Source organism: Phyllobates terribilis, unplaced genomic scaffold (genome assembly GCF_046119375.1).
Source record: "Phyllobates terribilis strain yellow unplaced genomic scaffold, ASM4611937v1 Scaffold_5__5_contigs__length_657084704, whole genome shotgun sequence".
In the NCBI taxonomy this organism is placed as follows: domain Eukaryota; kingdom Metazoa; phylum Chordata; class Amphibia; order Anura; family Dendrobatidae; genus Phyllobates; species Phyllobates terribilis.
Window position 1 is genome coordinate 434,316,860 of NW_027362765.1, and position 26,695 is coordinate 434,343,554.

The window sequence follows — 26,695 nt, forward strand, 5'->3', positions numbered from 1 at the left end:
AGGTGTGCAGGATCCCTTCTGCGCAGTTAGAAAGCTTGTGGCATGACCAGACAGGCTTTGAGTGCAGGTGGAGGACCGAGAGGAGGTTGAGGAGGCAGAAGCAGTGGAGGAACTTTGACATAAAGAGGATTGACGCACATCTCGTGGGGACGGCAAGACTTGGACAGCAGCCCCTTGTCCTGCTGTCACCATAGTTACCCAGTGCCCAGTCAGCGACATGTAACGCCCCTGTCCATGCCTACTCGTCCAAGTGTCTGTGGTGAAATGCACCCTGTCACACACAGAGTTTCTCAAAGAAGCGGTGATGTTGTGTGCGACATGCTGGTGGAGCGCAGGCACACCTTTCTTTGAGAAGTAGTGCCGACTGGGCATCTGGTACTGGGGCACTGCGACGGACATAAGGTCTCGAAAATCCTCTGTGTCCACCAGGCGGAAAGGCAGCATTTCTGTAGCCAAGAGCTTGCAGATGGTGAAATTCAACCTCTTAGCTTTCTCATCGCTAGGACGAAATGGTCTTTTACTTGTCCACATCTGAGGGACCGAGGGCTGGCTATTGTGCTTAGACGGGGTTGATAAGGGTGTCCCCGGCAAACTGCCGGTCTGTGAGGAAGATGCAGGCGGACATGTTAGGTTGCCTTGATCCAAAGGTGGTGCTATCGATGTCGGACAGCGCTCAACACCAGCTGGTGTTACCACCTCCAAAGAAAATGATGACCTGCCAATCACGCTGGCTGTTGCGGGTAAAGAGGTGGCCGGTCTGCGCCCAAAAGCATGTGTGACTGCTGTCCCCCCAGTCACAGATGATGAAGAGGCCACGGATGCACAATTATGGCAGACGGTGGTTGGCCCGGCCGGCTAGGCCGCATTGTAGCACAGTGAGCTTCCCACTGCAACTTATGCTTCATGTCCATGTGCCGGTTCATGCATGAAGTACTCAAACTATGTATTTTTTGGCCTCTACTTAGCTTTATCTGACAAATGTTACAGATAACACGAGTTGGGTCATCTTTATCGATCTGAAAAAATGCCCAGGCTATGCAAGGCTTAGCACCCATGCGACCTGAAGAGCCACCACGACTTGTGGTGAGAGGCAGAGTTGTGTTTGAGGATGCAGTTGTTGACGTGCTTCCAGTACTACGTCTCTGTCCAGGAAGGCGCAACCTGACCTCGTCGTCACTAGCATCCTCCTCCACCTCCTCTGCTGACCTCATCTCTTGGCTGACTGTGGGTTGACAGTAAGTGGGATCTCCAACCTCATCATCATCACCCTGTGCGTTATCACACCCGTCGTCCTCAGAGCCAACCTGTTCCTGCCCTGACAAAAAACTAAAGTTGTCGCTCCAATCAGGAATTTGAGTCTCATCATCGTCTTCCTCATTGTCTCCACCAACTGGAGTTACAGTTTGGGAATGAGGGTCTACATTATGGTCAGAACCTTCTGCGTCTGGTCCTGGATCCGACTCATAAAGATTCTGGGCATCAGTGCAGATCATTTCCTCGTCTGGATTCACAGAAGCGCTGGAGTCGACCTCTGATTCCCAGGCTATAGTATGAGTAAACAGCTCTGCAGACTCAACCATCTGTTCTACCTCATACTCAGATGGGCAGCTGGAGATTTGGGAGCTGTGAGGAAGCAAGTGCGATTGGGGTGACACCTTTGAGGACTGGAGTATTTGTGATGTTGAAGTTGATGTGGAGGAGAGCCCACTTAAAGGAGCACTTGATATCCGTTGAAGCACCTGCTGTTTTTGTGCCTCATCTGGAATTTGTAGCGATTGGCGTGGCCGTAAGAAAGGGATCTTATCACATTGTCCGCTAAAAGAAGTAGACATTTTAGTTTGGCTGGAAGATGGTCTTTCTTCTGCAGATGTTACTGTTGCTTTAACACCTACCCCACGGACACAACCTTTTTTCCCCTTCCCAACACGCCTATTCCCCTTTCCACCAGCAGCAGGCATTTTTCCACTCATTTTGGTGGTTAACTAATTCACAACTCTGGAGTTGTTTGCACAAAAAAACAATGGATGGGAACCGAGCAGAGCTGAGTGGCCAAACTGTGGTATTAGGCCAAAACTATTGGCTGGGTTAGATGCAGAAAAAAATTATATTCAATTTGCAACCTGATGGAGGTCAGTATAGATGGACTAATAGAACAAGTCCCACACACAGCTAGAAGCCCGAATATTTTTTCAGAGCTAGATGCAGAAAAAAATTATATTCAGTTTGCAACCTGATGGAGGTCAGTATAGATGAACTAATAGAACAAGTCCCACACACTGCTAGAAGTCCAAATATTTTTTCAGAGCTAGATGCAGAAAAAATTTATATTCAATTTGCAACCTGATGGAGTTCGGTATAGATGGACTAATAGAATGATGCTATGCCCAAAAGATTTTACTTCACTAGGTGCAGTAAAAAAATTGGTATTCTATACACAGGTGGTATATCTTGCAACACAGATAGGCTAATCCACTGACTAACACACTCTGCAATAGGCCAAAAAGGATTAGCTTTGCTAGATTCAGCCAAATGCTGTGAAAAAAACTTGCACAGCACTGGCACAGACCTGCCTGGCAAAAACTGATAGGAACTGATGTAACCTAGTCCTGAAAAGGACTGCAATTACAATTAGTCTTTACTCCCACAACCTATCTATTTAAGAGCACAGACCTGCCTGATAAAAGTCGTAGGAAATGCTGTTACCTAGTCCTTAAAAGGACTGCAATCACAACTATTCCCTACTCTCAAGCTATCTGTAGATTTGTGCGAAAATTGGCTTAAAATTAACAAGGAAACAAGGTATAGCACACACAGCAACAGCGGTGCCATCTAACACGCAGCTGCAGCAGTGAGAAAATGGTGGCGATGGGGAAAATGGCTGGTCTTATAGGGCAAGGACATGTGACATACACTGCCAATGACATATGCCCTTGCTTGTGTGAAAAAAAGCACTTTGCTCCGTGTGTGCGCTGCTGATAGGCTGACAGATTGCACCTCCCCTCTGTAAATGCGGGAAAGAGAAAAAAAAATGGAGATCTTCATTATTCCTGCAGAGATCCATCCCCTGCCCCTCCCCCCGCCCCTCTGTACACTCAAACTGCATATTAACATTAATTTTCAGCATTACTGAGAAAAAATCCAGTTATGATTTTGGTGCACGAACAGTTATCGAACATAACCTCGAACAGCCGAATTTTTTTCAAATCGCTCGTGTTCGCCGAACGGCACGAACACCGCCCAAAACAGCTCGAATTTGAGATTGGCGAACAGTTTGAGTCGAACAACGCTCACCTCTACAAGGGACCACATTCATGAGCAAGTTAATGAAGGAGCTTTGCAAGGTTCTCAAGATTACCCAACTGCGAAGCTCCGCTTACCATCCGCAGACAGACGTCTGAGTAGAGCGCTTTAACAAGACCCTGAAAGCGATGTTCAAGAAAGCCATAGAGTAGGCTGGACTATAGTGGGACTACCTACTGTCCTGCTCTTCTCAGTAAGGGAGATTCCAGAAGCCTCTAACTGTTTTACTCAGTTTGAGCTCCTGCTTGGACGACATCCGCGAGGGCTCCTGGATATCGCTAAAGAAAACTGGGAAGCTGAGGTTACTCCACACTGGAGCATCTTTGAACATGTTGCCCAGATGCAGGAAAGAATAATGAAAGTGATGCCAATTGTGAAGTCTCCTCCAGGCGCAGGAAGCCCAGGCAATGATCTCTAATCGATTGGCGAGGCTGAGGCAGCTTCAGCCCGGGGACTGTGTTTTGCGGCTAATCCCTACAGTCGAGAGCAAATTCCTGGCCAAATGGCAAGTTCCGTATGAGGTGGAGGAGAAAGTCAGAGAAGTAAATTATAAAGTACACAAGCCTAGTATACCATGTGAATTTGATCAAGCTGTGGCGGGACCATGAACCTGTGGAAAATCGTTGCTTGGGAGCCGCTTCTGAAGGCAAAGTGGAATAAGTCACTATAGCAGAAACTCTATTGCTGGCCCAGAATCAACAGTGTCGAGAACTACTATAGCAAAATCGGGAGTTGTTCTCAGAGTTGCCGGGGCATACACAGGTGGTAGAGCATGACGTGATGACAGAGCCACATGTAAGGGTGAATCTGAAGCCATATCGGATTCTGGAAGCACGCCGGGAGGTGATCTCCTTGCGAGGTGAAGAGGATGTTACACCTCGGGGTGAGAGTTGAGTCAAAGAGTGGGTGGTCAAGCCACATTGATGAACTTATCGAGAGGCTTGGATCGGCAAGGTACATCACCACTCTGACCTGACGAAGGGCTACTGGCAGATCCCCATGTCCCAGACGGACAGAAAAGACAGCTTTATCGACACCTGATGGGTGCTTTCAATACACTCAGGTGCCGTTCGGACTACAGGGGGCCCCAGCCACCTTCCAGAGGGCTAAGGATCGGATCATAAGATGTTAAACCTAGTAGTTTTTAGCCCAGACTAATCTAGTCATCTACCTAAACTGCAGGCCATTCTGAATGCACTGAGAAAGGTGGGATTTACTATAAATCCGAGAAAATGTGCCGTTGTGAAAGAGGAGACCAAGTACTTGGGCTATGTCATCGGGAGAGGCAAAATAAAGTTGCAAGTTAATAAAATGGAGGCAATCCAGACCATGGCCGCAACCGCTCTCCAAGAAGCAAGTAAGAGCATTGTTGGGATATTGCCTGCGGGTTATCCCGAATTTTGCCATGATGGCCGCGCCGCTGACAGATCTACTAAAAGGCACCAGATCGATGATGGTAAAATGGACGGAGGAAACAGAGACAGCGTTCCAACAGTTAAAGCTAGCACTGTTTAAGCAGCCAGTCCGTGTCGCATCAGACTCTAAGAAAGAGTTTGTGGTCCAGACAGACACTTCAGAGGTTGGTCTAGGAGCCGTACTCTCTCAAGAGATAAATGAGGAAGAAGATTACATAAAGTGGGACGTAGATACTCTAAGATATTACATACTAGGCGGGAAGTTTAAGTTGGTGTCAGACCATGCCCCTTTTAGATGATTAATAGAAAAGAGGGGTAAAAATGCCAGGGTAACCAGATGGTTCCTTGGTCTTCAGGGCTTTAACATTCACGTGAAGCATAGGCCCGGGAAGTTATACAGGAACGCGAATGCCCTCTCTAGGATTCCCTACATGGTATTGGAAAGTGCCGAATCCCCCGGCTTTCAGCAAAGGGGGAAAATATGACAGCTTTTCTGGTATAATATACAAAGGGAGGTATGTGTCACTCAGGTTGCTCTCCTGTGTGAACTAAAACCTAATAAATTTCTGCCAGCGTGTTATATGCTGGGGGTTAACTCTCTTAAAGGATGTGGTTTTATGGGAATGGCAAAGAGGGTGGGAGGTCATTCCCCTACCTCCCCTCAAGGTGTGGCTCAGCAAGGTTTAAATGCTCAGTCAGTTTTTTTTCTCTGAGTAGAGTGTGGCCTGGAAAATGAAGCCTCCAGGCTGTGTTTGGGTGAAGCCAGAGAGCAACACCGGAGGATTGGCATTTGCTGTGACTTTATTGTGCTACCCGAAGCGGGCTGAGCCTTGCTTGACATCGGACTCTGTTATACCTTATCTTTTGTTTTCCCGCTAACCCCGAGAGGGTCTGTTTATTTTTATGGGACACTGCTGGAATTTATGCAACAGAATAAACCAGCAGGAAGTTTCACCCGAACCGTGTGTCCTGTGTCTGCCTCTGGAGAGCCGTGCAAGTCGCTTTACCACAATATTTACATCTATGCTTTGTATTTGGGCATCCTTTAATTCTTTTTAGGCAAATTTTTTTTATTCACATCTTCAGTCACCATAAATGTGAATTTTTTGGAGACGTGACATTATATTGAACTTTAGTGTGTTCCTTATACTGCTGATAATGATTCCTGTTTTCTCCCTTTATAACATGATAAACATCTGTCTTTATTACATTGAATAAATCATCCACTATCCACACTTTTAAGCTCTTTGTTTAACTCCGTCATCAAAAGAAGGGGTGTCTATAGCCATAATTATAATAATGTCTGTGGAGACAAGGGAATCAGTGGGTGCTTTCGTCCCACTGGTGGGGACTCATTTTCCCATGTGTATAATTCTACTAAGACAACAGAGGGTGAAGGTAAAACAGTGTAAGAATACTTTATTGAGCCACCAGACAATAACATATAGAACATTCCCAGCAAAATACCAAAGATGGTGTAAAATACAGAGTCTCATTATAGGATGACTCTCCAGAATTAGATCAGCTGCGACTCCGAGTTTTCCAGGGCTGACTACCCCCACCAGTACCACCATACTTTTGGCGGGCACCCACAGAGAGGAGGTAATGACAAGATTAGGAAGCGGACAGTCCATTGAGGAACGTGGCCAGGCGACTGGATGGTCCCAACCTAAGACAAGAATGAGCGGGAGAGAGCGTCAGCTCTAATGTTCTTGTTCGCCGGGGCGGTAATGCAGAGTGAAGCAGAATCGGGCAAAAAATAGAGACCACCTGGCCTGACACGGATTTAGTCTTTGGGCATTCTGCAAATAAGCGAGGTGTAGATGAGCACCGGGTGCAGAGCCCCCTCCAGCAAGTAGCGCCATTCCTCCAACCCTAATTTGATGGCCAGCAGCTCATGATCTCCTATAGAGTAGTTGTGCACGGACGAGCAGAAGAGCTTGGAGAAGAAGCCGCAGGTTACCATTCTCCCAGACGAGGATTTCTGGGTGAGGACCGCTTCGGCTCCGGAGGAGGATGCATCAACCTCCAGGAAGAACTGCTTCTTGCAATCCGGACGGTGCAGCAGAGGAGCGGAAGAGAAGGCCTGCTTAAGGGAGACGAAGGCCTTCTCCGCTTCGGAAGTCTATTCCATGGGATTTGCTCCTTTAGGGGTGAGCGTGAATATGGGATCAGTCCGGGAGGAGAAAAGAGGAATGAAGAGGCGGTAATAGTTTGCGAAGCTCAGGAATCGCTGAATTGCCTTCAACCCCTCCGGTCGGGCCCACTTTAAGACGGCAGATACCTTCTCGGGATCCATCCGCAGACTAGTCTTGGAGATAATATAGCCCAGGAACGGTAGGGAGGTCTGCTCAAAGAGGCATTTCTCGAATTTAGCATTTAGACAATTCTTCCGGAGCCTTAGTAGAATCTGACGAACCTCCCTCCTGTGTGAGGGCAGATCCGGAGAGAAAACCAAGATATCGTCCAGGTACACCACCACGCAAGAATACAGGAGATCAAGGAAGATGTCTTTAACCAGCTCCTGGAAGATGGCTGGAGCATTACAGAGACCAAAGGGCATCACGCGATATTCGTAGTGAACGTCCCGGGTGTCGAATGCCGTCTTCCACTTGTCTCCCTGGTGGATCCGACCTAATTGTACGCCCCAAGAAAATCGAGCTTGGAGAAGTTATTCGCACCTTTAAGGCAGTCAAACAGCTCTGAGATGAGATGGTAATCTGGTTAAGGCCTCTGTAATCAATGCAAGGTCGTAGAGAGCCGTCTTTCTTCTTGACGAAGAAGAATCCTGCTCCAGCCGGAGAGGTGGATTTCTGGATAAATCCCCCAGCAAGATTCTCTTCTATGTACTCAGACATGGCCCGGGTCTCAGCCAGCGACAAGGGGCAGATTCACCCGTGGGGAGGAGAAGCACCAGGTACCTGGTCGATGGGGCAATCAAAAGGCCTTTGAGATGGTAGTGTCTCCACTTCCTTTTTGTCAAAGACGTACGCATAGGACGAGTAGGGTGGCGGCAGACCAAGTAGATTAGCCGGAGTAGACGGGGGACGAGCAGTATGAACTGGAATCAGACAGGACTCATGGCATTCCTCTCCCCAACAGAGCTCTTCACCAGATCTACAATTCAGGACGGGCTCATGTCTTTGTAACCAGGGTAGACCAAGCAAGATGGGGTGAGAGAGACTGGACAGAATATGAAAGGAGATCTTCTCTGAGTGCAGCATTCCCACCTGAAGGGTTACAGGTGAGCAAGATGGTCTCTAGAAGAAGCCTCACATCCACGGAGGCAACCTCCAATGGTTCAGCCAGACGTACGGTGGGAATCTGGTACCTCTCCACAACAGCCTGTTGAATGAGATTCCCAGCGGCTCCGAATCCAGATGGGCAGTCTTGAAGAAGCGGGTCTCACCACTGGAAATAGAAATGGACAGAGTCAAGGACGGAGAGGATTTACTCTTGCCTAGGACGACCTCTCTGAGCGGTCCTAGACACTGGAGTTTCCCGGCCTCACTGGGCAGGAACGGATCGGATGCTCTATACTGCCACAGTAGAAGCAACTCCCCTCAGCTCGGCGCTTCTCCAGGCGAGACTTGACCACCTTGGTTTTGTCAATTTGCATAGGCTCAGGCGAACACACCCGGGGAATTGCAGGTTGCGAGGCTGGCATTGGAATGTTGGAGCGAGACGCGGAAATCTTCCCTCCTGGGTTTCCTCCTTGGTACGTTCCAGAACACGATTTCAATCCGGGTAGCTAATGACACCAAGTCGTCAAGGGTTCAGATTCGAGGGTTCGGAAACATATGGCATACTGGCCCACAGTGAGACTCCCTTGGCGGAGACAGAGAAGTGAGGAGGCAGTAGAGGATTTTCGTCCGGGCTCTTCGAAGACCTTTCGGAAGGCAGCGAGGAAAGCCAGAAGATCAGATACCAGGGGATCCCCTCTTTCCCACAGAGGGTTTAGCCATGCCAATGCCTCCCCGATGAGACTTGATGAATGCCACCTTGGCCCCGTTGGAGGTGAACTGGTGTGCCAGGAGTTCAAAGTGCAGAGTGCACTGATTTATGAAGCCTCGACATAAGACGGGGTCACCACCGAAACGTGGAGGCACAGAGAGCCAGGGTCCAAAGCCAGGTGCCACAGCGCCACTGGGTTGAGGTGCTGCCAGAGCGAGTGCCGCTCAGCTACAGATGGACACTGACGGGGTGGACAGCGTGTTCAGGCGGGAGTTGACAGTACGCAGATAGGACAGGATAGTTTTCTGTTGGGATCTCTGACTTGAGACCTCCTGGTACAGGTCAGAGAGCGAAGGAGCCTGGGGGCCACCGGGTTCCATGGCTTGTGCTAACTGTTACGGGTCCAGGTGGTGGAACCTCTGTGCTTCGGTGCAAGTAGGGACCAGAGGGGCATAACTAAGTGCCTACTCAGCCTGACCCAGGTCACATGGTGGCTTAGTCAACTCCGTGAACCAGGGAGGGACCGGGCTGGTGAGCCAGGTGCCACTCTGGGACCAACCTTGTGTGAGAGCAGGCGACTCCCACGGGTCAGACGACAGGAGGTGACTGGTACTGCGGATGAACACGGCAGGCGGGCTGGCTGGTGGTCTTGGAAGATAAGCAGGCAGGTACGGCTGATAGCCAGACAGGCACTCCGGGTAGGCAAGCAGGCGGGCATGACAGGTTACTTGGCAGGTGCACCAGGTAGGCAGGTTGGCGGGCACGGCAGGCAACTGGCAGGTGCTCCGGGTAGGCAGGCTGGCGGGCACGGCAGGTAACTGGCAGGTGCTCCAGGTAGACAGGCTGGCGGGCATGGCAGGTAACTGGCAGGCTGGCAGGCAGAACTATGGACAGACTGGCGGGCTAGACTGTAGACATACTGGTGGGCTGGACTGTTAGACAGAGGGACCTGAGGGATGAAGCAAGTGTTAGCACACGGAACAACAACCTTGCATAGGCACTTCCATTTTGGAGGAGGTGCCTTATACAGGAAAAGTCCTCCGGCCATTGGCCGGGGACTTTTTAGGATGGCACGCGCGTCCCCTTTAAGAGGGAGGGAGCGCGCGCACGTGCCGTAAGCATAGTGCCTGGGAAGTAACAGTAAATAGCAAGTGCTAGTAAAAAGATGATTAAAAACAGGTTATTTAGTTGACACGTTTTTTGCAAAAAATGTATACTAAGCCGCTCTACCAACGTCAAGGTAACCCAGATCAGAGCAGTCCCTATCTGATGTATTTAAAACCTGATCATGTGTACGGTACCTATATGAGAAGATCTAAAAGGTAAAGTCCATGTGGACACGCTGCAGAGGACGGCATTTTATGTGCATGGAAACCTCCCTAATCTTGCAAAAGCAAGAAACAATTGAATTGAATACAAACACATGGGCCATGCACACAGTGAACAAGTGTGCAGAACAGTGTTCACACCACCAAAAGACTGAAACACAAGAACACAGTAAAACAAACGTATAAAAATACTCTGTTGTAAAAAAATAACAGTAAATATAGCAAGTGCTAGTAAAAAGATGATAAAAAACAGGGTGTTTGGGTGAAGCCAGAGAGCCAGAGAGCAACACCGGAGGACTAGTGTTTGCTGGGACTTTATCATGCTACCCAGAGCGGGCCGGGCCGGGCCTCATTTGATATCAGACTCTGTCACACCTTATCTTTTGTTTTCCTGTTAACCCCGAGAGGGTCTGTTTACTTTTTTGGGACACTACTGGAGTTTATGCTGCAGAATAAACTAGCCGGAAGTTTAATTCAGACCATGTGTTCTGTGTCTGCCTCTGGAGAGCCGTGCAAGTCGCTTTACCACAGTTGGTGTGAGAGTGCATGCAAGATTCTAGCAACATGTGTACCTGCCACAGAGACCAGTGGATGTCCTGGGTGAAGGCCGCCAGCCCGCCAGAGAAGTCCAGCAACCAGCCAGAGAAGTCTGGCAGCATGGAGGAACTCATTAAGCACCTGGTGCAGAGCCAACAACAGAGGCACAAGCAGCACTTGGGGAGCCAGCAGAGCATGCAGCAGAGCATGCAGGAGCAGCACCAGGAGATGACCAAACTGTTCCTGCAACAGATCAATTTGCAGCAAAAGGAGCAGCAGCAGCATCAGCAGGAGCAGCATCAGCAGATACAACTTCTGGCTGACGCCATCCATGGCAGGGCAACCTCCCCACCCACAGGGCACACTGATGATTTCCTTGTCAGGAAGGCGGTAAGATGGACCATGCAGAAGATGACACCTGGAGATAATATAGAAGCATTTCTGACCGTCTTTGTGAGAATGGCAAATCGGGAGAGACTTCCACCAGAACAGTGGGCAGAGGTTCTGGCGCCATATTTGTCAAGTGAACCCCAAAAGGCATATTACAACTTGGCACTGCAGGATGCCATGGAATTCGCCAAGCTAAAGATAGAGATCTTGTAACGCCTGGGAGTGAATATGGCAGTGAGAGCCCAACGAGTCCACCACTGGACGTATGACAGCGACAAACCCCTCGCTCGCAGATGTTTGACCTACTGCATCTCATTCAGAAGTGGTTGCAGCCAGAATCTTCCACTCCGGTCCAGATGGTCGAGCGGGTGGTGATTGATAGGATCGTGCACTCCCTTCCCAAGTCGGTGCTGACTTATGTTGCCCAGGGAGATCCCCAAAATGCAGATGACTTCATCAGCCTGGTAGAGAGGTACCAGGTGATTGAGAAATCCCCCGGGAAACCTGATATAGTCACTTCTCTTTACTGGGATACCCAAAAGGGAGCGGGTTCACAACGGATGTGGTCTTGATCCTCCACTGGGGGGTGTCCCACTCCCACTGAAGGGCCACAAGGACTGTTGTTAAAGAGATAGTCTGTTAGCGGTGTCAAAACCCTGGTCACGTAGCCGCCAGGTGTCATATGCCCCCTTAGCCCATAGACTTCAGCTTTGACTCAAAGGTCTCCTATTATGCTTATCCTATTCAGCCTGCAGTGTCCATTAATGGAGTAAAGGTGCTTGGACTGTTGGACTTTGGGAGTCTGGCAACCTTAATCAGAGCTACCCTTCCCACCAGTTCATCCCTTCCGAAACTGTGGGCATCTGGTGCATCCATGAGGACGCCAAGGACTATACTGTGGCCACAGTGACAGTGGGAACCGACTCTGGTGTCCAGTCCCACGAGGTCGGGGTGGTTAAGGACTGATACATCCCATCATACTGGGCCATGATTTTTCTTTATTTTGGGACTTGTGAGGGATGGAAACCTTACTCAGGAGCGTGGGCAAATGCCAGGTCTCTGGAGAAGAACCCCCAATAAAGTATAAATTGGAAAATTTCCCACTGTGCATCCCTGCCTGCGATGAAGGCAAGACGTTGACTGAGGAGGCCGACCTCCAAGAGTTAAGCGAGTCCGGAGAGAACTTTAGGACTGGTTAAGTTTGGGACCTGACCACCTGACCCTAAAAGGGGCATTTGACCAGGTTTCTGTATGTAACGGGGTTGCCCAAGAGCTGAGGGTCTATACCAGGTTCCTCCACTTTGCAGTTCAAGGGGAGTTTCTATATCGGGTGGCTAAACTAAGGGACGGTGAGACAGTGGACCAGCTGTTAGTGCCGGGGCCATACAGACGGAGGGTACTGGATATTACCCATTCACATGTTCTGGGGGGACACCTAGGGGTCGAGAAATCTCAGGAGACGATTTTAAGGTTTTATTGGCCTGGGTGTTACCAAAAAATGCCCTACCTGCCAAATAACCGCTCCCTCTTCCCACTTCCAGAGTCCATTAGTTCCACTGTTAGTGATAGTGATACCCTTTGAGAGGATTGCTAAGAACCTAGTAGGGCCCTTATTCAAGCCAGCACAAGGCCACCAATACATTCTGGTGATCATGCACTATGTGACCCAGTATCCAGAAGCAGTACCGCTAAGAAGTTCATCAAGTAAATGCATAGCCAGGGAACTTATCCATATATTTGCCAGGACCGGTCTGCCGAAGGAAATCCTAATGGACCAAGTGACCCCATTCATGAGCAAAGTAATGAAGGAGCTGTGCAGGGTCCTCAAGATTACTCAACTGCGAAGCTCCGTTTACCATCCCCAGACAGACGGCTTAGTAGAGCGCTTTAGCAAGAACCTGAAAGCGATGCTCAAGAAAGTTGTAGAGAAGCATGGACGTGAGTGGGACTACCTACTGTCCTTCCTGCTCTTCTCTGTAAGGGAGATTCCATAAGCCTCTAACGTTTTTTTCTCCGTTTGAGCTCCAGTATGGACAACATCCACGAGGCCTGGATATCGCTAAGGAAACCTGGGAAGCTGAGGTTACGCCACACCGGAGCATCGTTGAATGTGTCACCCAGATGCAAGAAAGAATAGCGAAAGTGATGCCAATCGTGAAGTCTCCTCCAGGCGCAGGAAGCCCAGGCAAGGATCTATAATCGATTGGCGAGGCTGAGGCAGTTTCAGCCCGAGGGCCGTATTTTGCGGCTAATCCCTACAGTCGAGAGCAAGTTCTTGGCCAAATGGCAAGGTCCATATGAGGTGGTGGAGAAAGTCAGCAAAGTTAATTATAAAATCCACCAGCCTGGCCGAAAAAAAATGCACCAAGTATACCATGTGAACTTGATCAAGCCGTGGCGGGAGCGGGAACCTGTGGAAAATCAATGCCTGGGAGCCGCCCCTGAAGGCAAAGTGGAATAAGTCACTATAGCAGAAACTCTATTGCTAGCCAATAAGCAACAGTGTCGAGAACTGCTTCAGTGAAATCCGAAGTTGTTCTCAGAGTCACATGTAAGAGTGAATCTGAAGCCATACCGGATTCTGGAAGCACGCTGGCAGGTGATCTCCGACAAGGTGAAGAGGATGCTACACCTCGGAGTGATAGTTGGGTCAAAGAGTTGGTGGTCGAGCCCAATCGTCCTCCTGTCAAAACCCAATGGAAGTGAAGGTTTTGCAATGATTATTGCCGGCTGATTGAGGTGTCCAAGTGTAACGTGTACCCGATGCACCGCGTTGACGAACTTATCGAGAGGCTTGGATCGGCAAGGTACATCACCACTCTAACCAGACAAAGGGCTACTGGCAGATCCCCATGTCCCAGATGGACAGAGAAGACAGCTTTATCGACACCTGATGAGTGCTTTCAATACACTCAGGTGCCGTTCAGACTACAGGGGGCCCCAGCCACCTTCCAGAGGGCTATGGATCGGATCTTAGCTCCACATAACATGTTAAACCTTGTAGTTTTTAGCTCAGACTAATCTAGTCATCTACCTAAACTGCAGGCCATTCTGAATGCACTGACAAAGCGGGATTTACTATAAATCCGAGAAAATGTGCCGTTGTGAAAGAGGAGACCAAGTACCATATACCTTGGGCTATGTGGTCGGGAGAGGCGAAATAAAGCCGCAAGTCAATAAAGTGGAGGCAATCCAGACCTGGCCGCAACCACTCTCCAAGAAGCAACTAAGAGCATTCCTGGGAATGGTGCGATATTGTCAGCGGTTTACCCCGAATTTTGCCATGATGACCGCGCAGCTGACGGATCTCCTAAAAGGCATCAGATCGACGATGGTGAAATGGGCGGAGGAAACAGACAACGTTCCAACAGTTGAAGCTAGCACTGTGTAAACAGCCAGTATAGGTCGCACCAGACTTTAAGAAAGAGTTTGTGGTCCAGACAGACGCTTCAGAGGTTGGTCTAGGAGCCGTACTCTCTTAAAAGATAAATGAGGAAGAAGATCCCATTCTCTCCCTGAGACGGAAACTTTCTTCCTGCTAGACGAACTACGCAATAGTGGAAAAAGAGTGTTTAGCCATAAAGTGGTCCGTTGATACTCTAAGTATTACCTACTAGGCCGGAAGTTTAAGTTGGTGTCAGACCATGCTCCTTTTTGTTGGTTAAGGCAAAAGATGCCAGAGTAACTAGATGGTTCCTAGGTCTTCAGGACATTAACTTTCACGTGAAGCATAGGCCTGGGAAGTTTCACAGTAAAGTGGATGCCCTCTCTAGGATTTCCTGCCTGGTATCGGAAAGTGCCCGAACCCCGGGCTTTGGGCAGATGGGGGAAATATGTGACAAACTCACTTGTATGATATACGAGAGGAGGTATGTGTCACTCAGGCTGCTGTCCTGTGTGAACTAAAACCTAATCAATTTCTGTCAGCATGTTATATGCTCGGGGTTAACGCTCTTAAAGCGTGTGGTTTTATGGGAATGGCAAAGAGGGTGGGAGGCCATTCCCCTATCTCCCCTCAGGGTGTGGCTCAGCAAGGTTTAAATGTTCAGTCAGTTTTTTTTTCTCTGAGTAGTGTGTGGCCTGGAGAGTGAGGTCTCCAGGCTGTGTTTGGGAAAAGCCAGAGATCAACACCAGAGGACTGGTGTTTGCTGGGACTTTATCAAGTTACCTGGAGCAGGCCGAGCCTCGATTAATATAGGACTCTGTTATAACTTATCTTTTGTCATCCCATTAACCCCGTGAGGGTCTGTTTATTTTTATGGGACACTGCTGGAGTTTATGCTACAGAATAAACCAGCAGGAAGTTTAACTCGAACCGTGTGTCGTGTGTCTGCCTCTGGAGAGCCGTGCAAGTCGCTTTACCACAATATTTACATCTATGCTATCCTTTAATTCTTTTTTGGGGAAATTTATTTTATTGACCTCTTCATTCACCAAAAATCTGAATTGTTTGGGGACGTGACATTATAATGATCTTTAGTGTGTTCCTTATATTGCTGATAATGATTTTTCTGTTCTCCCTTTATAACATGATAAACATGTAATATCATTATTTCATTGAATAATTCATCCACAACTCACACTTTTAAACTCATTGTTTAACTCCATCATCAAAAGAAGGGATGTCTATAGCCATAAATATAATAATGTCTTAGGAGACAAGGGGGTCAGTGGGCTTATACCACTAATGCGGACTCCTTTTCCCGTTGGCATAATACTACTCAGACAACAGAGAGTGAAGGTAAAACAGTGTGGCAATACTTTATTGGGCCACCAAACATACAATAACATAGAACATTCCCAGCAAAATACCCAAGATGGTGCATGTCAGAGATTCACAGGGATTCACAAGCACACGATTCCGATTACTCACTAAATAGCTATCGGCAAGCGACCAGTGAGTTTATGGCGTACACACCTCCAGATTCCAATGCATGGAATATGTGTATATGCCCCCATACGGTCACTGCCAGCTTCACGATAGCCCGACTACTATTATGCACTGCAAACACGATCAGATTTGAATAACAATACAGGCCTGATCGGACGCCGTTATTACTGGTAGCATATGGCTTTGGGGGAGGAATGATTACAGAGCAAAACAAACAAAACTATTAAATTTTATATTTAATCCAAAAGGGAAGCAGTGTTTATGAAAAATGTACAAAGGTTTTACAAATGGAGACAATGCAGTACAGAATATATAGTTACACCAAAATAAAAAGGATTAATACAAGACTTACTAGACCGATCTCAGAGATGATTCAGTTTAGCTGGAGGGAAGGTGCTACAAAATATGTAACTTACGGAATGAGTATGGGCCCATCTTCAGCTGAGTCTTTAATGCCGAAGGGGGGACCTGCCCACACACGCCCCTGTGATGACCTCACATGAGTGAGGCTCCACCCTTCAAGTTTTTATTAAAAACACTAACTTCTGGGATAACTCCTTGCTGGTTGATCGCTGAAGCTCGCAAGAGATACCATATTTTTTATTACGAGTTTACCTTTCTTCAGAAACCACACATGGCAAAGCTTTGGACTGTTATTGTTGTACTTTGGCATTATGGCTCACCGGAAGTGTTCACAGATCCAGAAAAATATGTGTATTGTTCCTTAGCAGACCCTGCTGCTAAAAATATGTGTCCTAATATTATCGGAAGTGAAGAACTTCCGATATTCTATATTTTGTGTCGGTGCCGGCGAGACTGCAGATTTCTGCTGACCAAATGAGGACGCTCTGGAAGTGAGAGGGAATTCTTTTTGAAGCTGGGAGCTGCATCCTCCTCACCTGGGTGTATATTTATCACAGGCTTGTGCTACTAGGAAATACATTTGTATGTTAATTTGAATGGACAAGTGAGTTTGCCACCTCTCCTGTGTGTGCTGTGATTTGCATGGAGAGCTTCTTTTACTCTGACAGATGGTTGATAAGGGAGGGGGGAAGAGGGGCTTGGGGGAGAGATATTCTTAATATTTTCAATGACAGTATAAAATTACACAGTCTCATTTTCCGCTGACTCACCGGGATTAGAGCAGCTGCGACTCCGAGGCTTCCAGAATTGACAACCCCCACCAGTGGTACCACGCTTTTGGCGGGCACCCACAGAGAGGCGGAAACAACAAGCTTAGGAAGCTGACAGTTCATTTAGGAACGTGGCCAGGCGACAGTATGAAGCCCAACCTTGCTACTTTGAACGTCTCCACTGAGCCAGGTGACCGAATTGTCCCAACCTGGATTCTCCAAATGTATCCCTGGGGGACAAGTGACTGGAGGTTCAATGTTATTCAATGGAGTAGATATGAGTTATTCCTGCAGGGGCCATGGTCCCCTGAGCTGACATCCTGCAGAAAGTCAAATCTATGTCCCTCTTAATGGAGCCATGTTGTCCTACTTGTTGCTCTGGCAATTCACTCTGATTATTTTTTCAGAACTATAGAAATCCTTTTTTATACCCACATCTGTGTCTCAGGTCATCATCCACAGATCAGGAGGGAGGTGGAATGAGTTTCACTCTCATTGTTTGAGAATTTAATTGATCTACATAGTTTGTCCTTCTCTGTTTTGTGGGTCAACAAGCCACAGGGTCCACACAATGGTCAATCAAAAACATGCATTGTTCACTGACCCTGCTTCCTTGACTTGCAAAGTTAGCAGACAATAAGTTACAGTAAATATCAACTCAAGTGTCAATATGCAGAAATGCTCCGGATTTTTCCTGAGTGTTTATGCATCTCCCTGGCAGAAAAAACGCATGCAGATTTTACATGCATTTTTTTTCTGACAGGTAGAAGCGTTTGTGAAGTGTTTTTAACATGCATTTCCGCACTCGTTTTGTCTAGCGCTTTTCCAAGCGATTTTGAGCATCAATTGGAAAAGTGCTTGACATCTTGGTCACACAATATAAATTCATGCAACCGGCATGGATATATATTTTGTGACCATCTGCTGCTTTAAATGCAGCATCTATAGTAAAATAAAAAGAATTAAAATGTTAAAAAAAAAAAAAAAATACTCACCTTCTGATGGCCCCCGGTCACCTCAGCGATGTGTCCTGGCTACCCGGCGGCTCGTGATGGTGTAAAAGGACCTGCCGTGACATCATTTAGTCATGTGACAGGTCACGCGTCCGCTGACGTCAGCGGTCGCGTGACCAGCATATGACTAAATGACGTCAAGGAAGGTCCTTTTACACCATCGCGAACCACCGGGGAGCAAGGACGCATCGCTGAGGAGACCTGGGGCCATCAGAAGGTGAATATAATGTTTTTTATTTATTTTAATTATTTTTAACTATAGGTACTATGGTACCTGGGTCTTGAGGAGAGTCTTCTCTTCTCCAGACCCGGGTACCATCTGCGCGTTGAATCGCATAACATCCGCATGCATACTTGTATGCATGCGGATGTTATGCGGTTCAATGTAAGTCAATGGCGACGATTTTGCCAAATTAGTGGACGTGCTGCGGATTTTGATCAATGATCATACGCAGCGGAAATTTCCGCAGCATGTGCACAACACATGCGGAAACATGGCAGACAACTTAACATGAGTTTTTAATGCGTTTTTGCAGCGAAAATGCAGCCATGGAAACGTATTAAATCCGCACGCAGCCTACAAGTAAAGGTAACACACAAAGTAGCACATAGACATCTTAGGTTTTGCAGAACAAAAAAATGCACTCTAACATAAAATTAAAGTGCATAGGTTATCATAGTGGATAGACTGCGGTAGAAACCTATAAATCAATAAATGAAAGAAATACAAGTGCCTTTTTAATAAGTTCTACCTATATTATCCAGAGCCATTACTTATTGTAGCCATTAACATTGCAGATTTGTATGGGAAGTGCATATTCATTCAAAGTAGCCACATTCAAGATAGTCACATAGTATTACTTGCAGTCTTTAGATAGTGAGCCTGTGAGTGTCTGAGCCACCACCCAGACACACACAGACTTAGACACACACAGCCCAGATACAATCGGCCAATCAGTGACCACTTTGCTCTCCCTTCTTTGGACAAATCAAACATCCAGGGGAAATTAGAGCTGTGGCTGGAACCTCAAGCCCCCACGGGAGGTGAGTATAGATGGTACTATTTGATAAGGGGAAAACACGGTGAATGAGAATGGGTTATCGTAGTAGTGGACAACCTTTTTAACTCCTGTCTCTGATTTTCCTTCTCTTGGTATAGTGTTGTATTCCTTAGTTACACTGGTACCAGAGTCTGATTCTAAAGCTTTACTTAATTTTGTTTCCACTTATAGACGTTCTCCATTTAATAAATTCTTAAACTCCTTAAAGTGTTATCTTCAGCTTCATTCTTAATATGCTCTTTTAGGTTAAAGGAGAAAATGCACTCCTGTAACACATCTATGGTGGAAGGATGGCAGGGTCCACACTGCTGGCATCCTGATTCAGACCGCAGTAGTCCAGTTCAGTGCCCCTGGCCAGCAGTGTAGCCTTATCATTGTTTATTACACATTTATATAATGTTCCATGCAGAATAGGAATACTTTTTTGACAATATTTCAGTGAATTATTTTTGGAAATTACCATTTTCCTTATCTTTTTTTAGGTTCAGACATGTCTTTAAGACTGGTAAATGGCAATGGTCAATGTAATGGCCGTGTTGAAATCCTTTATAACGGAGCGTGGGGAACTGTGTGCGATGATTATTGGGATATTAATGCTGCACAAGTTGTATGCCGGCAGTTAAATTGTGGCCAAGCTCTTGCATTTAATGGCAGTGCTGCATTTGGCCAAGGACAAGGATTAATTGTATTGGATGATGTGCAATGTACTGGTAATGAACTACACGTATGGGACTGTCCACACCAACCATTTACAGTACATAACTGTGGACACAATGAAGATGCTGGAGTCGTCTGCTCAGGTATATTTGAATGGATTAAATCCTATGTAGTCATCTGTTATCCTATAATGTTGTTTGCATAGATGTTCAAGTTGAGCATATCTTCATACTTTCTAACACTAAGGATGCCTCAAACAATAAATAGCTTTTCTTAAGAAAATCTTAATGGACTGAGGTACTTTGGTTCCTTCCTTATTGTATCTCAATTAGTAAGTGGTTTTATGTGGGAGCAGAATTCCTTTGTGAGGTCACCAACACCCCAATAATGTAATCCTGATGGTTTTTCAACAGTAGCAATGATCTAACAAAGAACATTTTAAACTTTCAACGCTTCTTATTATAATTTTATTTTAGAAATGTTTTTCTTTTTTCTAAATGAATTATCAAGAGAGATTAGGATTAATTATCCTGATAGATTAAGGTCCCAGGGGTGGGACTTGAATCTGTTACCTAATAATGGCATATCCAAATAATAAATGTGTTAGTTGGGAATATACCCTTGAGATAATGTATGGTAGATTGTTTTTGGAAGTCACTGATTATCTTTTTCTTTGGACGTGGTTTTGAGGCTGATAAAAGATAGTGGTCCTGTAGAAATCCTCTTTAATGAATCAGGAGAAACTAGTTTTGATAATTACTGTCAAACAAGGGATGCACAAGTTGTATGCCAGTAGTTAGAGTTTGACAATGCTCTTATATTTCAAAGCAATGCTGCTTTTTGCCAAGAGCAAGGAGTCATATTTTTACAAAAAAAATTTCTCTTTTAGCCCCAAATTTAGCATTTTTACAAGGGTAACAGAAGAATATGCATCAAAAAATATGTTGTGCAATTTCTCTGGAGTATGCCGATATCTCACATATGGTGGAAAGGTACTATTTGGTCGCATGGCAGGTCTAGAAAGGAAAGGAGCGCTATTTGACTTTTGGAACTCAAAATTGTCTGGAATCTTTAGCGTATATAATATCACATTTGGAGAGCCCCTGATGTGCCTAAACAGTGGAATGTACCCCCATTTAGGAAATTACACCCCTCAGAAATTAATCCAGATGTGTGGTGAACACTTTGAACCCCCAGGTGCTTCACAGAATTTTATAACGTTGAGCCGTGACAATAAAATAATCAAACTTTTCCGACAAAAATGTGGTTTAGCCCAATTTTTTTTTATTTTACAAGTGAAACAAGATAAATTGCACGATATAACTTTTTGTACAATTTCTCATGAGTACACTGACACCCCATATGTGGAAAAAAAAGTAATGTTTGTTCGCACACCAGGGCTCAGAAGGGAAGGAGAGTTATTTGACGTTTTGAACTCAAAATTGGCTGAAATCGTTGGTTGATGCCATGTCGCATTTGGAGAGCCCCTGATGTGCCTAAACAGTGAAAACTTCCACAGTAAATTGATTTTGGAAATGACCATTCTACCTTTTTTATTTCAGGTTTAGACATGTCTTTTAGACTTGTAAATGGCAATGGTCAATGTAACGGTCGTGTTGAAATCCTCTATAACGGAGCGTGGGGAACTGTGTGTGATGATTATTGGGATATTAATGCTGCACAAGTTGTATGCCGGCAATTAAATTGTGGCCAAGCTCTGGCATTTAATGGCAGTGCTGCATTTGGCCAAGGACAAGGACTAATTGTATTGGATGATGTGCAATGTACTGGTAATGAACAACACGTATGGGACTGTCCACACCAACCATTTACAGTACATAACTGTGGACACAATGAAGATGCTGGCGTCGTCTGCTCAGGTATAGTTGAACTAATGAAATCTTATTTAGTCATTTGTTATCATGCGTTTAACATAGATGTTCATACAGATCATATTTTCATGTTTTTTACCACTAAGGGTGCTGCAAACAAGAAATTGCCTTTTTAAGAGAATCTTAGTGGATTGGAGTCACCTTGATTCCTGCCCCATTAATGCCTAGATGATAATTGGTTTCATATTTGAAGAGGATTCCTTTGTGAGGTCACCAAAATCCCAACACTGGCAGCAACCTTATAAAGCACATTTTAATCTTTTAACTCTTCTTGTATTCATTTTAAATATTCTACTATATATAGTTTTAATACTTTTCTGTAAATATTTTTTTGCATATTTGTCAAAGCACGAGTAAATCTCATGTACAAACATGTTCTACCACAATCAGGTCCCACCAATAAGATCCACTTCTATTTTGAACAGATGGCAAGACTACTGTCATTGAAGAGGTGGCTGCTCATGTGAGGGTTTACCAATTCATCTAAATCCTTATTGACATATGACTTATTGGTATGTCATATGTCAGCCCCTTAAATTTGATGCAGGCCCAGCTCAGCTGTTAATTCGGCTGTTAACCTGTAAAATATTGCTGTCAAGTGTGATTTACAGCAGACATCTTGTAAGGCGCGTTGTCCTAACCACACATCAGTAGTGCACTCACAAGGCGATCTTGAGCGGGTGTCAAATAGGTTGTCATGTGGTGCCAGGTATCTGGTGCCTTATTTATAACAGTTATACTCAGGCTAAAAATACCTGTTACCTCCCATTTAATGTATTGGGGCTGGGACTTTGTCTTGGTTTCCTTTCCAATTTTCCTCAACCAACTTTCCTTTCTAACGAGTGTTGGGATTTTGCATTTTACCCATTGCCATGATATATATTTACATCTATACTTTGTATTTGGGCATCCTTTATTTTCTTTTGGGCAAATTTTTTTTATTCACCTCTTTAGTCACCAAAAATGTGAATTTTTTTGAAACGTGACATTATGTTGAACTTTAGTGTGTTCCTTATAGTGGTGATAATGATTCCTGTGATATCCTTTTTTAACAAGAGAAACATCTGTCTTTATTCAATTGAATAAATCATCCACTATCCACACTTTTAAACTCTTTGTTTAACTCTGTCATCAAAAGAAGGGGTGTCTATAGCCATAATTAAAATAATATCTGTGGAGATAGGGGGCAGTGGGTGCATTCTTCCGCACCAGGGCTCATCCCACTGGTGCGGACTCCTTTTCCCATAGGCATAATACTACTCAGACAACACAGGGTGAAAGTAAAACAGTGTGTCAATACTTTATAGAGCCACCAAACAGACAATAACATATAGAACATTCCCAGTAAAATACTCAAGATTGTGCAAAGTTACAGAGTCTCACTTTCCACTGACTCACTGGGATTAGAGCAGCTGCGAATCTGAGGCTTCCAGAACTGACAACCCCCACTAGTGGCACCACGCTTTTGGCGGGCACCCACAGAGTGGAGGTAATGACAAGCTTAGGAAGCTGACAGTCCATTTAGGAACTTGGCCAGGCAACAGTATGATGCCCAACCTAGCTACTTTGAACGTCTCCACTCAGCCAGGTGACCGAATTGTCCCAACCTGGATTCTCCAAATGTATCCCTGGGGGTCAAGTGACTGGAGGTTCAATGTTATTCAATGGAGTAGATATGTGTTATTCCTGCTGGGGCTGTGGTCCCCAAAACTGACATCCTGTAGAAAGTCAAATCTATGTCCCTCTTAATGGAGCCATGTTGTCCTACTTGTTGCTCTGGCAATTCACTCTCATTACTTTTTCAGAACTATAGAAATCCTTTTTTATACCCACATCTATGTCTCCGGTCATCATCCACAGATCAGGGGGGAGGTGGAATGAGTTTCACTCTCATCGTTTGAGAATTTAATCGATCTACATAGTTTGTTCTTCTCTGTTTTGTGGGTCAACAAGCCACAGGGTCCACACAATGGTCAATCAAAAACATGCATTGTTCACAGACCCTGTAAATATCAACTCAAGTGTCAATATGCAGAAATGCTCCGGATTTTTCCTGAGTGTTTATGCATCTCCCTGGCAGAAAAAACGCATGCAGATTTTACATACATTTTTTTTCTGCCAGGTAGAAGCGTTTGTCAAGCGTTTTTAACATGCATTTCCGCACGTGTTTTGTCAAGCGCTTTTCCAAGTGATTTTGAGCATCACTTGGAAAAGTGCTTAACATCTTGGTCACACAATATAAATCCATGCAACCGCCATGGATATATATTTTGTGACCATCTGCTTCTTTAAATGCAGCATCTATAGTAAAATAAAAAGAATTAAAATGTTAAAAAAAAGACAAAAAAAACATTATACTCACCTTCTGATGGCCCTCGGTCTCCTCAGCGATGTGTCCTGGCTACCCGGCGGCTCTTGATGGTGTAAATGGACCTGCCGTGACATCATTTAGTCATGTGACAGGTCACGCGTCCGCCGACGTCAGCGGTCGAGTGACCAGTACATGACTAAATGACGTCATGGAAAGTCCTTTTACACCATCGCAAACCACCGGGGAGCCAGGACGCATCGCTGAGGAGACCTGGTGCCATCAGAAGGTGAGTATAATGTTTTATTTCATTTTAATTATTTTTTAACTACAGGTACTATGGTACCTGGGTCTGGAGGAGAGTCTTCTCTTCTCCAGACCCGGGTACCATCTGCGCATTGAATCGCATAACATCCGCATGCATACTTGTATGCATGCAGATGTTATGCGGTTCAATGCAAGTCAATGGCGGCGATTTTGCCAAATTAGTGGACATGCTGCGGATTTTTCCGCAATAATCATCCGCAGCGGAAATTTCTGCAGCATGTGCACAGCACATGCTGATTATCATTGGGAAACATGGCAGACAACTTAACATGAGATTTTAATGCGTTTTTGCAGCAGAAATGCAGCCGTGGAAACGTATTAAATCCGCATTGTGTGCACGCAGCCTACAAGTAAAGGTATCACACAAAGTAGCACATAGACATCATAGGTTTTGCAGAACAAAAAAATGCACTCTAACATATAAGCAAAGGGCATAGGTTATAATAGTGGATAGACTGCGGTAGAAACCTATAAATCAATAAATAAAAAAAATACAAGTGACTTTTTAATAAGTTCTACCTATATTATCCAGAGCCATTACTTATTGTAGCCATTAACATTGCAGATTTGTATGGGAAGTGCATATTCATTCAAAGTAGTCACATTCAAGATAGTCACATAGTAGTACTTGCAGTCTTTAGATAGTGAGCCTGTGTGTCTGAGCCACCACCCAGACACACACAGGCTTAGACACACACAGCCCAGATACAATCGGCCAATCAGTGACCACTTTGCTCTCCCTTCTTTGGACAAATCAAATATCCAGAGGAAATTAGAGCTGTGGCTGGAACCTCAAGCCCCCACGGGAGGTGAGTATAGATGGTACTATTTGATAAGGGGAAAACACGGTGAATGAGAATGGGTTATCGTAGTAGTGGACAACATTTTTAACTCCTGTCTCTGATTTTCCTTCTCTTGGTATAGTGTTGTACTCCTTAGTTACACTGGTACCAGAGTCTGATTCTAAAGCTTTACTTAATTTTGTTTCCACTTATAGACGTTCTCCATTTAATAAATTCTTAACCTCCTTCAAGTGTTATCTTCAGCTTCATTCTTAATATGCTCTTTTAAGTTAAAGGAGAAAATGCACTCCTGTAACACATCTATGGTGGAAGGATGGCAGGGTCCAGACTGCTCGCATCCCGATTCAGACCGCAGTTGTCCAGTTCAGTGCCCCTGGCCATCAGTGTAGCCTTATCATTGTTTATTACACATTTTTATAATGTTTCATGCAGAATGGGAATACTTTTTTGACAATATTTCAGTGAATTATTTTTGGAAATGACCATATTCCTTATCATTTTTTTAGGTTCAGACATGTCTTTAAGACTGGTAAATGGCAATGGTCAATGTAATGGCCGTGTTGAAATCCTTTATAATGGAGCATGGGGAACTGTGTGCGATGATTATTGGGATATTAATGCTGCAGAAGTTGTATGCCGGCAGTTAAATTGTGGCCAAGCTCTTGCATTTAATGGCAGTGCTGCATTTGGCCAAGGACAAGGATTAATTGTATTGGATGATGTGCAATGTACTGGTAATGAACTACACGTATGGGACTGTCCACACCAACCATTTACAGTACATAACTGTGGACACAATGAAGATGCTGGAGTCGTCTGCTCAGGTATATTTGAATGGATTAAATCCTATGTAGTCATCTGTTATCCTATCATGTTGTTTGCATAGATGTTCAAGTTGAGCATATTTTCAAACTTTCTAACACTAAGGGCGCCTCATACAATAAATAGCTTTTCTTAATAAAATCTTAATGGACTGAGGTACTTTGGTTCCTTCCATATTGTATCCCAATTAGTAAGTGGTTTTATGTGGGAGTAGAATTCCTTTGTGAGGTCATCAACACCCCAATAATGGAATCCTGATGGGTTTTTCAACAGTAGCAATGATCTAACAAAGAACATTTTAAACTTTCAACGCTTCTCATTATAATTTTATTTTAGAAATGTTATTATTTTTTCTAAATGAATTATCAAGAGAGATTAGGATTAATTATCCAGATAGATTAGGGTCCCAGGGGTGGGACTTGAATCTGTTATACAATAATGACATATCCAATTAATAAATGTGTTAGTTGGGAATATACCCTTGAGATAATGTATGGTAGATTGTTTTTGGAAGTCACTGATTATCTTTTTCTTTGGACGTGGTTTTGAGACTGATAAAAGATAGTGGTTTTGTGGAAATCCTCTTTATTGAATCATGAGGAACTAGTTATGATAATTACTGTCATACAAGGGATGCACAAGTTGTATGCCAGTGGTTAGAGTTTGGCACTGCTCTTATATTTCAAAACAATGCTGCTTTTTGCCAAGAGCAAGGAGTCAAATTTTTACAAAAAAATTCTCTTTTAGCCCCAAATTTTGCATTTTTACAAGGGTAACAGAAGAATATGCATAAAAAAATATGTTGTGCAATTTCTCCTGAGTATGTAGATACCTCAGATATGGTGGAAAGGTACTATTTGGTCG

The 26,695-nt window shown here is 45.1% G+C and overlaps 2 protein-coding genes across 2 annotated transcripts in view; both read left to right on the forward strand.

Annotated features, from left to right (window-relative positions):
* LOC141271609 (scavenger receptor cysteine-rich domain-containing protein DMBT1-like) overlaps positions 1-19,946 on the forward strand; it is a 53,084-nt gene extending 33,138 nt beyond the window's left edge. The window contains exons 2-3 of the mRNA XM_073681653.1: positions 19,524-19,822; positions 19,885-19,946. Coding sequence (XP_073537754.1) covers positions 19,524-19,822; positions 19,885-19,946 — 361 coding nt within the window. The remainder of the gene's footprint in view (positions 1-19,523; positions 19,823-19,884) is intronic.
* Positions 19,947-20,643: 697 nt separating this feature from the next.
* Positions 20,644-26,695, forward strand: part of LOC141271610 (scavenger receptor cysteine-rich domain-containing protein DMBT1-like) — a 30,282-nt gene continuing 24,230 nt past the window's right edge. Inside the window, exons 1-3 of the mRNA XM_073681654.1 lie at positions 20,644-20,671; positions 21,242-21,559; positions 25,522-25,833. Coding sequence (XP_073537755.1) covers positions 20,644-20,671; positions 21,242-21,559; positions 25,522-25,833 — 658 coding nt within the window. The remainder of the gene's footprint in view (positions 20,672-21,241; positions 21,560-25,521; positions 25,834-26,695) is intronic.